At 39.9% G+C, this 11,897-nt stretch overlaps 1 protein-coding gene across 1 annotated transcript; it reads left to right on the top strand.

Annotated features, from left to right (window-relative positions):
- Positions 1-905: 905 nt before the first annotated feature.
- Positions 906-9,062, top strand: VCAM1 (vascular cell adhesion molecule 1). Its single transcript, XM_040611089.1, has 8 exons — positions 906-1,078; positions 1,793-2,071; positions 2,717-3,034; positions 3,669-3,941; positions 4,434-4,697; positions 5,125-5,391; positions 6,884-7,150; positions 8,383-9,062. Exons 1-8 carry the CDS (start codon positions 1,015-1,017, stop codon positions 8,541-8,543), a joined length of 1,893 nt encoding a protein of 630 aa, XP_040467023.1. The 5' UTR covers positions 906-1,014; the 3' UTR covers positions 8,544-9,062.
- The last annotated feature ends 2,835 nt before the right edge of the window (positions 9,063-11,897 follow it).

Raw genomic sequence — 11,897 nt, forward strand, 5'->3', positions numbered from 1 at the left:
AAATAAACAATTGAGAGTTTGACAGCTTTATCCATTCTTTGCATTCATAGTATTTCCCAATTGAAAATTAAACACTGAAAATATTATTATTCTTTTTTTCATAACATTGTCACTATATTAGCCAGTAATAGTTGTCCTCAGAAATATTACAAAATGGATATGTATACCCACTGGAAACCGAGTGGTGAAAATAATCCCACAGTTGCGTTATCATCTGCTGTACTTCAATTACAAATAGACAGGACATAAGAGATCTGAGAGGCATATCAATAATGTAATGCATATAATCAGTAGCATCTTGAAAGAGGGACATTTTAGAGACATTTTTAAAGTGGAATTGGGAAAACTAGTTCATTCAGTTCATCTGAATGGGCTGAACCTGATTGAAACTGATCAAGTGGGATCTCCAGACTTTTGTCGTCTGATTTATTTCTTCATTTTTAGGGATCAAAAATACTTAGGAACATGAGTAACATGGTAGCAAGGTTTCCAAAGGGAATTCTGAGTTAGATAAAGTTATTTACAGAATTGACCATTTTTAGAAGTATTCTCAAGACTCAGCTCTAGAAAAATATTTGCGCTGAAGGCAAACTTGAATAACTTTCCCGCCTGAGATGTAGTACCATTCAGTTCCTCGGAATTGCCCACATTCTTTCATTTTATCAGTTGTTGGCACGATCAGACCTCGACGCGGTCTTTCTGAGGCTGGCAGGCACGGCGTTACCAGCGGTACCGTTTCCTGGGCGCTGAATTCTGGATGAGAAAAGCAGCAGAGGGCGCTGCGCGCGGCGGGACGGCCGCGGTGGATCGTGGATCGTGGATCCCGGCCCCCCGCCCGGATCGCCCCGTCCGGGGATTCCCCGCTCCGCCTCGAGGCGGGAGAGCCTTTATAAAGAGCACGCTGGAGCTGTTCTCATACTGTTGCGAGCGGCAGGATCCCACCGCGCTTCTTCACAGAAAACACAAAGCAAGGCTTTTCGGTTTACTTTCTTTACCTAGTAACAGCAGTTACAAATGGTAAAGCAGATGGGAAGAACAAGCCAAGCTGTGCTAATAATTTTGTGTGTGTTAATGACTGGTAAGTTGGGGGGTGTGTGTGTGTGCTTTATTTGCTTTTAATTTTGTTAAGTGCAAACTGACCTACAATTTACTGTTTGATCGTTATTTCTTTGTTCCAGTTGCTTTTACATTTCAATGAATACAACTGTCAATTAAATAGTTCTGTCAAAATGTCAGGAAGCTTTTTTTGACATTTACTTTGAGCTTTTCTGTGCTCTGCAATCATTTTCTTACTGAGTTTGCTAAAAGACATGGGACACAACTGCAGTGTATCACGGCATGTTTGATTCTTACTGTCACCCCTGACAGTATCCGTGAAGTTTGGTACTAAATGTCCTGTTGAAAGTGATTCTGCAGTTGTCCTTGCTATCTTACTTGCCACCCCTCCCTGCAAATGTTACATATTTTGGAACCAGATCCACCTGATAATAAAAGGTTATGTTGTGCCAATGCGTTTATTTTCACTGACAGCATTGGGTTTATGCCACTTTATAGATGAGAACTGCCAGTTAGTCTTCTAAGTCTGTATTATCTCTGACAAAAATAACCATGTTTATGGGTATTTTGGAGATATAAACCACTATGATCTTTATTAGTTTAACCTCCACACAACTGTAAACTTGCCAAGCCATGACCTCATGTCACAGTAGAATGTGAGAATAAATGGGAAAATAAATGTTTATTTATTTATTTTTATATGCATATGAGTTTATGTATGTTCTCCCTATTGTAGTTAAAGCTTTTGAAATGGAGATTATACCTGCTAACAGAATTGTTGCACAGATTGGAGAAACACTCATACTCACATGCAATACTACTGACTGTGCATCGCCAAGTTTTTCCTGGAGAACCCAGATGGACAGCCCCCTTGGAGGAACAGTGAACAACCACAGGACATACTCTACCTTGACTATGAATCCAGTTAGCATTGTGAATTCTCATGATTATCTGTGTACTGTCTTCTGTGGTGAGAAAGAGAAAAAAGAGAAGAGTATCACAGTTGAACTTTACTGTAAGTAAAAATGTAAAATTCTCTAAGTAGTACACACTTGTAAAAAATCAGTAATTGTTTTTAGATATTATCACTGGTAGTTAACTGATAGTGCTGGGATAACGCGTCTGCTGTAGCTCAACATATACTTCCTCATAAGATTCCTTTACCTACCTGTCCAGGACTCTTTCTCAGGCCCTTTCTGCTTAGCTTTCTGCACTGAAGGTAGTACATACTGGTCTTACTTATTCTTGTTCTTGCTAATATTTGAAAGCCAAAACATAGACTCCCCAAAACATTCATAGAGCTGGAAAAAAATAATCAAAACCTTTGCGGTTTGCAGCAGAATGATTCAGATGCCAAAACCTACTGACACAGAAGACAGGGTACCACCAGTGTAGGGATTGCTCTGGATGCCTTCATTTAGGCAGCTATATCACTGCCTAGGTCCTTGCTGGATCTTACTAGATCGTTTGCGATCATATTTCAACAACTGTACAAATATAATTCCTGTTTGTGTATGAACCACTTATAAAAGACCTGTATGTCTCCATGTCAAGATATGTCTTGTGATAGATTTGATATAACGTCATGTTCTGCATGCCTCTTATGTTGACACTAGAGCTCATCTCTGCTAGACTAAAGGGATGGATTTTATTCTTTTAGCTTTCCCTAGTGATCCTATAATTGAGATTAGCCCATCTTCAGTTTCTGGAGAACCAGTCACTGTTGTCTGTAAAATTCCTGATGTATATCCTTCTGATCACCTGGAAGTACTTCTAAAGAAAGAGGAACATGTTATTCATACGGCAAATTTTTATGATGATGACAGAAAAAATACAGAGACCAAAATTGTGAAATACTCATTTAATCCCACGGCTGAAGATATTGGGAAAGAGATCACCTGTGTGGCCAAGTTACCAATTGATAGTATGGACTTTGAACCTAAAGAAAGAGTAACTTCCCAGAAACTGAATGCAAACTGTAAGTACTTTTATTCTAGGGCTTTCACACCAAGTACTGTTTAATGTTAACTTTCATGGAATGGGTTTACAAAATGTGTCCTAGAAATCATTTATAATCTGCACTTCTTATCTATATTATTTATGTAGATAATCTATTGTATTCAGTTGAATTCTGTTGTATTCAGTAACAGTTACTGAGTCCTTACATACTCACTGTTGTTCATGACAGAGGTTAGGCAATGCTTTAGTAACTTTTCTCGCTCTCTCACCTTGGTCTCACTCTCCCACCTTGGGCACTGGTGCTCAGTCAGAAAGTAAAGACCAGAGGAAAAATGGCAGCATGCAGATATACTTTATTGTTTTTTAATTGCCATTGTGTACTTAGCAGTTCCAAGTTTATAGCCCTAAACAACAGGGAGACAAGTGTAAGAGTAGCTTACTTGTGCTAGTGTGCTTACTAGTTTGGCTTTCAAAGCTGCAAGATAAATGTCTTCTCAAGTCTGGAAAAATTGTTCTACTGTGTTACTGGAATACACGTTATTCATTTTTTCTTGGTATTGTGTGAAATATACCTCTAGAGAAGCAAGTGTTAAAGATGTGCGTGTCATTCTTCATTAACTTACTGACCTTATTTCTCTTCTGTTCTCTTCCAGTTGGTCCACAAAATACTGTCATTACAGTGTCTCCAGGCAACTTGCCAATGAAAGGAGACCCTCTAAAACTCAGTTGTGTGACTGAGAGTAATCCACCACCACAAGTAGTTTGGAGAAAACATCTGGCTGATGAAAGCATTCAGCATCTGATAGAAAACAATGTCCTTTCTATTCCCTATGCCCGTTTCACTGATTCAGGACTGTACATCTGTGAAGTAATTAACCCGGTAACTAATAAAACAGAGACAGCAACTGTGGATATTGTTATACAAGGTACAAGTCTGCTTGAATTTAACTTGTATTATCCAGCTGCCTGTTGAGATGGAGGATGCTGAAACACTGAAAATTAGGAAATTATTTGCCTTCCTTGTTATATATTCAGGATTTAGCTTTCAATTTACTGCTGCTCTTCATGGGCTGTGCTTTTCATTTCTATGCTTAATTTTTAAGTAATTCTGTCTGTACTACTGTTGCACATGTATACCTCTATACATTTCCTGCAATGCAATACTCAAAGTGATAAAAGAATCTGAGAAAGGGGGGGTGCTGGGGACACTTGAAATCCTAACGTACGTAGCAGTTTCACAGGGACATCACAATCTCCTCCTTTGAACTAATAGTTTTAGTCATTAGTAGTGAATTTAGTAGCCTGGGACCAAAACCAAAAGGAATAGATCCTTGGACGAGCAATTCCCGCTTTCTTAAAACCCTCTCCACCTTTAGTACTTTTGCAATAGTATAACAGCCTTCTCTTTTGTCATGCAGGTGCTCCAGATGTTGCAGAACTCTCCATTGAGCCTTCTACAACAGTTCAAGAAGGAGAAAATGTTTCCATACAATGCTTTGCTGAGAGTAACCCTCCTCCCAAGATTATTTTAAGGAGAAAGTCTGACAGTGCAGACATGGGGTCTTACAGTGAGGGGACAATTCTCCTTCGACCTGTGACATTCCTAAATGGAGGAGACTATGAATGTGTAGCAGAAAATAAGTTTGGGAAAAGTAAAAGTGAAATAACACTTAATGTGGAATGTAAGTATGTGTAATGTTTTCCCAATAGTTTAAAAATAATTAATTCAATGCTAAATGTAACAATCAAACTAAAACCCCATGAGTACAAAAAAAATAAGCATAGTCCTCTGTTCTTCCCCAAAGAAAGGAGCAGTGCTGATGAGCAAAACAAAGACAGGAAATGTTTCATGTAATGACAGCCTTAAGTCAGGATCTGAATGAGCAAGAAACTTATCTACCTTCTTAACATCCTTGGTTAGAAGTACTTTGTTAATATGTTTAGGCTATAGAGAGTTTGTATGAAAGCTCTGATGCTGTGTCCTTTACTTATTCTAAGAACAAAAAAGAAATTAACTTTGGGAGGCTCACAACCTGGCATCCAGTAAGACATGTTGGATCTATTTCTAAAAAATCCAATGATGATTAACTACAGGATTCTTTCTTTCAGATGGACCGAGGAATACAATGATCTCTGTTATTCCTGCTACTGCTGTTAAAGAAGGAGAAACTGTGATGATGAAATGTACTAGTTCTGGTAATCCAGCTCCAGTGATCTCTTGGAATAAAAAGAAGGCCACTGGGGAGTCTGAGAAAATTTTGAAACATGAAATTTTAACTATACAGAACATAAAAAGTCAAGATCTGGGTCTTTATGAATGTGAAGCTTATAACCAATTTGGCAAAGAAGAGAAAGCAGTGAAATTACTTGTTCAAGGTTAGTAGAACAAGACAGAACACAAGTTTTTCGTTTTATATATTTTAGGTCCAGATCTCATTCTGTGAAGCACGGAGGAATTCTGTCTTCGACGTCAATGAAGTTAAAAGGTGTCTTTAATGTCACTAAGTCATTTGGGAAGCTTTAAACAAAGAAAGGTGAAGTCTGCCTTAGTACAGATGGCTTCCATCGCTCCTTCAGATTGGCGAATGTATACATGAGGCAAAGAAGCTATGCAGTGCCTGTATGTTCTTCCAAATAAGTATCAGTGAAGGATCCAGATACCTGCATACAAAAGTTTCAAACAGAAAGAACATGCTGAAACTCCTCTGTGGAGGGACTGTATTACAGCCCCTTGGCTCTCCTTTAAGTTACGACTCTCTATCCTGTTCTTGCAAGCTGCATTTAAGCTATACTAAATGCTGATTCCTCAGCCTATATGCAGTGATAACAAAGTTTTCAGTTGTAAGCAGACTTCTCTGCTTTAGCCCTGCTACTTCTGTTTATTGCACGGTAACAGTGTCTTACTTAGGGATCACTTCTGCCGCTAATCCATCTCTCTTCCTTATTCTTTATTATTTTTGCAGCTGCACCAAAAAATACATTTTCAGTTTTCCCTTCAAGTGCAGTGATACAAGGAGAAAGTGTTACCATCTTTTGCACATCTGTGGCTATTACCTCTGTTCAGAGTACTCTGAAAGAGAATAGGTGATGGGTTCACAACCCTTGAAACAGTGCATGGCATATATACTATAGATAGGGCTCAGCTAAAGGACACAGGAACATATGAATGCATATCATTAATGAATTGGGAGAGCAGTCTCAGCACATAATACTTTATGTCAAAGGTTAGTTAAAATATCTACATACAGAGTTAATATTAGGATTTCTTTTAGACAGAACGACATCTTCAGTTCTATTGAGAATGAATTGTCTGAAAAAACTGAGATCAGTTGCACAGGTTCTTGTCATAAGTGGTAGGATCTTAGTGCTAATAAAAACTTCTGTCCAAAATGGCAGATGTGCAAAATAATTGCTTCTTCAAAGTTTTTCATAGTTCCACTTCCACCTTTGAAAGCAGGATGTAAAATTGTGGAACCTAGTGAAAAAATGTTATTCTAGGACTCCTTCCTGTGCCTTTTCTATTTCTCTTCTGTTGAAAGAGGACATCAGCCTCTGGGTCTGTTGGTCTGTGTCCTTTTATGAACCCAAATAAACAGACGGTGAACTTAAAATAAGGAAAGGTTCTGTATAATGTAAAAGAGAAGCAACATACTCCATTAATTGATAAAATGTTCTTTCAGTCAGCTGCTGTTGACTGCAGTTTGTGAAGGATAGCCTGTGACAGAGTAGTGTCTAAAGCTACATGCTTAATTATTATAGTGAATCCATTAACTGGATTAGCACTTTGTGTGTACAAGCTGCTGATACCTCATGAGTTTTTTGCTTCTGTTTGTTCCTAAATCCTACATTGTATTTCTTTTCTTTTCAGTTCCTCCCCAAAATATTACTGTGTTAGTATATCCATCAAAAAATGTTAAAGAAGGAGAAAATGTCACTATTATGTGTAGCACATACAGTAACCCACCGTCAGAGATGGTCCTGAAAAAAGTCCATCAGGAGAAAGAAATTATTCTGCCATCAGTGAATGGAACATTTATACTCTACAATGTCACCAAGAATGATACAGGCAGATATTTGCTTCATGTTTTCAATGAGGTTGGAAACAACATCAAAGAGATTGAGATAGCTGTTGTAGGTAGGTAAATCTATTGCCTTAAACTTACTTTGTTCATACTTCCTAATGAATTTTGTGTCAAGGTGAGCACAACTAGTCCATGGCTGATCCTGGCACAACAATACTTAAACTCACAAAAATCGAAACAAATAATAAAACAGCTGGTGAGAGTAAGATGTGTTTAACCTCCTTTCAGCATGGATGTTTTCTCTCTTACCCAAGTTGGTGTGGTAGCTTTAAGGATGGGGCCAGAGAAAGGTGGATCCTGGCTGTACATCTGTCCACATGCATGAACAGTGAACTGAAAGTTCTGTTCCACAGAAAACTCTAAAGACTGTGCTTTTAAAACATGGTCTTCTGAAGCATTGTTTCCAGGAGGTAGAAATGTCCCCAGATGTTTCCTGGGTGTCCTGGGTTTGCATGGGATAGTTAATTTTCTTCTTAGTAGCTGGTACAGTGCTGTGTTTTGGGTTTAGCATGAGAATAATGTTGATAACACACTGATACTTCAGTTTTTGCTAAGTAGTGCTTACTCTAAATGAAGGATTTTTCAAGTTTCCCATGCTCTGCCAGTGAGCAGGTGCACAAGGAGCCAGGAGGGAAGACAGCCAGGACAGCTGACCCGAACTAGCCAAGGGGATATTCCATACCATAGAACATCATGCTCCGTGTATAAACTGGGGGAGTTGGCTGGGGAGGGCGATTGCTGCTTGGGGACTGGCTGGGCATCAGTCAGTGAATGAGTGAGAAGTTTTATTCCCTTGGGTTTTATTCCCCTCTCTCCCTCTCCTCTTCATTACAATTGTTGTTGTTGTCAAACTGTTCTTATCTCAACCCACGGGTTTTACCTTTTTCTGATTCTCCTCCCCGTCCCACTGGAGTGGGGGACTAAGTGAGTGGCTGCGTGGTATTTAGTTGCTGGCTGGGGTTAAACCACCGCGCTGGGTAAAATACATTGCATTCTTCTTGTATTCTTCATGAGCTCCATGGTATTCTTCATTGTCGATTTTAAATGGGTTTGAACTCGCATAGCAAATTAAAGACAAAGATAGTGGCTAGGAATTAAAATGTTTAATATGGAGTTACTAAAGAAAAAAGCATGAGGAAAGTGTTTTGAAATGTGCTTTGTGTATGAAAACAGAAATAATGTTCCAAATAAAGGTCATTAGTAACACTGCTTTTACAGTAATATACACGTATCTATTTCAATCACTTTTTACACAGCTTTTTCCCCCTTTTGTCTCCATTTTCAGGAAGACTGGAAAAACCAGATCAAATGATACCACTGGTTATTGCATTCTCCTGTGTAACAGCAATAGCGGTACCTGTAGTTGCAATTTTAATCTACGTGTCAAGAAAAGCAAAGATCAATGGATCCTACAGTCTTGTAAAAGCATTCAGGCTGAAAGTGTGATCACATGAATATAAGTTCATAATTAGCAATGTTATTTATTGTTGTGACTGGTTTTACTCTTCTATAACATATGGTAACAAAGAAGTGACTTAAGAACACTGCCATGTTGAGAGCAAATGGATTTTTTTTTCACGTTTTGATAAGTACTTCAGTATTTAAATTAAAAGAAAAGCTAGCATCCTGTTCTAGAGATTGGTAAATCACTTCTGTGTTGAAGCATGCTGAACAAAGAGATCCTTGGAGAACTAGGTTTGTACATAGTGTATAATTTGTGTTATATGTTCAACTGAATATCAGTTTGTAAAATTACAGTCTTACTGCAACTGTACAGAGAAATGTTGTTAATTCAAAGATATAAGCTAATATTACTTGAGCTGATCAGATGATAATATTTTATTTTGTATTACTTTACAAAGTGAATGTTTTTAATAGAATTTGTCTGCTTGTGGTAACTATTGGAAAATGTTCTCTCTTCACTCACATTGCCATAAACTCAGTACCTTCAATGAAGTTACACAATCACCAGGCTATGCATTTTTAATTAATTTAAACTAATTTAAGAACTCAAAGCTCATTTGTGAAACACTTTATTTTAAATATTATTCAGAAGATGTCTGAGATTGTTAGACTAGTTAGTCTTAGGACAGCTGAGGTATTTTTGTAGGGTTTAATCATTCTCAAATCAATGACAGAATCCTGTTATTTGATGATGAGCCAAATCAGACCCTTCATTTAGAATGCAAGCTACTGCTAAATATGCTTAACAGATTCCCACTGCAAAATAAAACTACCAGTAGGTTTCTTTGACTAAATCCTTCTAGTGACTCTTTCTTAAGGTTATGTCAGAATACATGTCCCTAGGAAAGAATGAGTGAAAACTATTATCCTGACCAGCAGCAGCTTTGAGTGTCATGGGAAGCCCCTAACTATAAAGGCACAAATGAGGCAGGCAGCAACCTAAAGGCACAGGCAAGGAGGAGAGGCAAAATCTGTGCGGTCTCAGCAACAGTGATTGAGTTGTTTCCTGAAGAAATGCCCTTCCCAAGCTGCTCACTGTGGGAAACTAAACCATTTGCCTGACAGCTTTCCTTTTAATAGACAGCTGGTGCCTGCATGCTTGACCCTGGTTAGTGCCTTTTTTCACTGCACACTTTCCCAGTGCTGGCAAAATGACTGTGAAAATAGAGGACTTTCTGTACAGAGGCAAAGATGAGGGGGAAGGAAAGGCAGAGTTTGATGATATTCTCCCTTACATCCCTTCCCCTGGCTAGCAGTGCTGCTTTGACTCATCTGGTTGGTGATGACCAGTACTGAAGGCAAGGTTGTGGGAGGTTCAGGTGCTGTGGCTGAGGTGTTGGAGTGCATCTAGTCTCAGCAGCCCTGAGCCACTGTATTGGCTTCCCCAAACTCGTACGCGCGAGGCCAAGCAGAGATAAGTGAAGAGTTTCTTTACATTATACAAATGGTTACAACTGCCCCCAACAGCAATACAAATGCAGATGTCTTGGTAGCTAGCTGTGGGATGAAGCAGTGGTGCAGATCTCCTGTATCTTTTTCGTAGCATGTTCAGCAGTGTTTTGTGCACAGTAAATCAGCACATGCAGGGTCCTGCACTCATCTACAGTTGGACAGGGAGGCTTGGAAAGTGGGGGTGTAGCAGAAAAATGGGAGAGCAGTGTGGACTTGGCTTGGAGGAATGTGAGCATGCAGTAGGAGGGTGAAGAAAAGATTGAAGACAGAGGAGGAGAGCTTTGACAGGCCCATGACATAAATTTCTTGGAGGTGGTGCCAGGCATATTTATTCAGAATAATGTCAGGCCTGTCTCAGTGCTGTCTTGTGAACAAACCAGAAAACATGATTTTTCCACTGTGCAAAACTTTGCTGCACATGCATTTTGCCTGCTGGGTATACTTCTGATATCCATATTGCAAGAAGGATAGTTAGAAAAGATACAGAGGAGGACTGGAAAACAGGAAAAATGAAAATGCCTGGGTCTTTCTAGTTTGGAGAGGGAATTCTGAAGGAGGCGGGGATGTGACTGACATTTTCCAAGCTGTGGAGGCAGTTGATAGCAAACAACAGATGCAGAACTGCTGTTTGCTCAGTCATGCAATACCAGAATAGAACTGCAGGATGTGCAAACTAAGGAGCGACTGGTTTAGCAAAAAGAATAGAAAGTACTTTACACAGTGAATGGCGAACTACTGGAAGCTGCTGCAGAAGGTTGTGGAGGATAACAGCATCAATTAGCTCAAAAGAGGAATGGGAAAAATAATGGACTAAAGGTCCGTGAACAAATACTAAAAGGAATAGGCAGAAATGTACTGTATAATATCCCTAATCCAATGGCCATTGATGCTGAGCAGTCCTCAGGGAGTATACTGCAGAAAGTGGCCAGGTGTGCATACTCCCCTGAAATAGTGTTTCCCACTGCTGCAGCATTACAGCGGTAGCTGGATCACTGGTGAGACCCAGTAAGGTATATCGTGCCTCCTTATGCCTTCTCTGAGCAGTCTTGGGCCAAGCCTACTTGGAGAAGGGGCTTAGCAGGTCCTGTGCTGTTTCTTCCTCTCCTGAGGTCCCTTAGAAGGAATAAAAAAAAGGAAAGATGAGTGGGAAAGAAATAAGAGTCATCTTGCAACAACACTTTGGTGCTTTTGTAGTCTTTCCTGGAAATTCCTTCACAAGTTCCCAGTAAGCTCTTGGGTGTTGGTTTCACCAGTATTTGTGGTACAGATACAGACCTTAATATCTGTATGGCTTGTCTGCCCTCTCAGGGTCTCCATTAAGTCATTTAAGTCAGTAGGAGTTGGCCTGTAATTTCAACAGGGTCAGTTTTTCACCCAGAAACACTAAGGGAATAGACTGAGCTCGCAGTGCTCATTTTGGGAGAGGCTGCTCTTGTGTGAGCAGCAAGCATCCTCTCGGTGAGCTCACCAGGGAGGGCCTTGCCAGGGGATCTCCTCCCCTACTGCTCGATTCTCGGTATTTTCCAGGACACTTAATAATTTGGGTAGAAGTTTGTCCTATGGAGGTTAAAAGTTCACAGTCAAATAACTTTTCTTTTTATTGAAAATTACAGAAGGAATATTGTTTCTCCTTGCGCTGTTTCTCATCAAGCAAAATGTGGAGCCTGTGGCCTGGCAAAAAGGCACGAACAGCAGCTGCAGCCCAGCAAGTGAGGGTCAGAGCCGCCCGGGGGTCCAGGTAAGAGTCCCTGCCATGGAGCCTGCATTATGACCAAGAAAGCGGAGCGAAGGGCTGCGAGAGGTGCACTCAGGTTTTCTCTGTGAAGTCACCTCACAGGGTTCAGAGCTGCATTGTCCCCTGCTGGGGCTGCCCCCTGCCCCCAG

This window comes from Falco naumanni, chromosome 11, assembly GCF_017639655.2.
Source record: "Falco naumanni isolate bFalNau1 chromosome 11, bFalNau1.pat, whole genome shotgun sequence".
Classification (NCBI taxonomy): Eukaryota; Metazoa; Chordata; class Aves; order Falconiformes; family Falconidae; genus Falco; species Falco naumanni.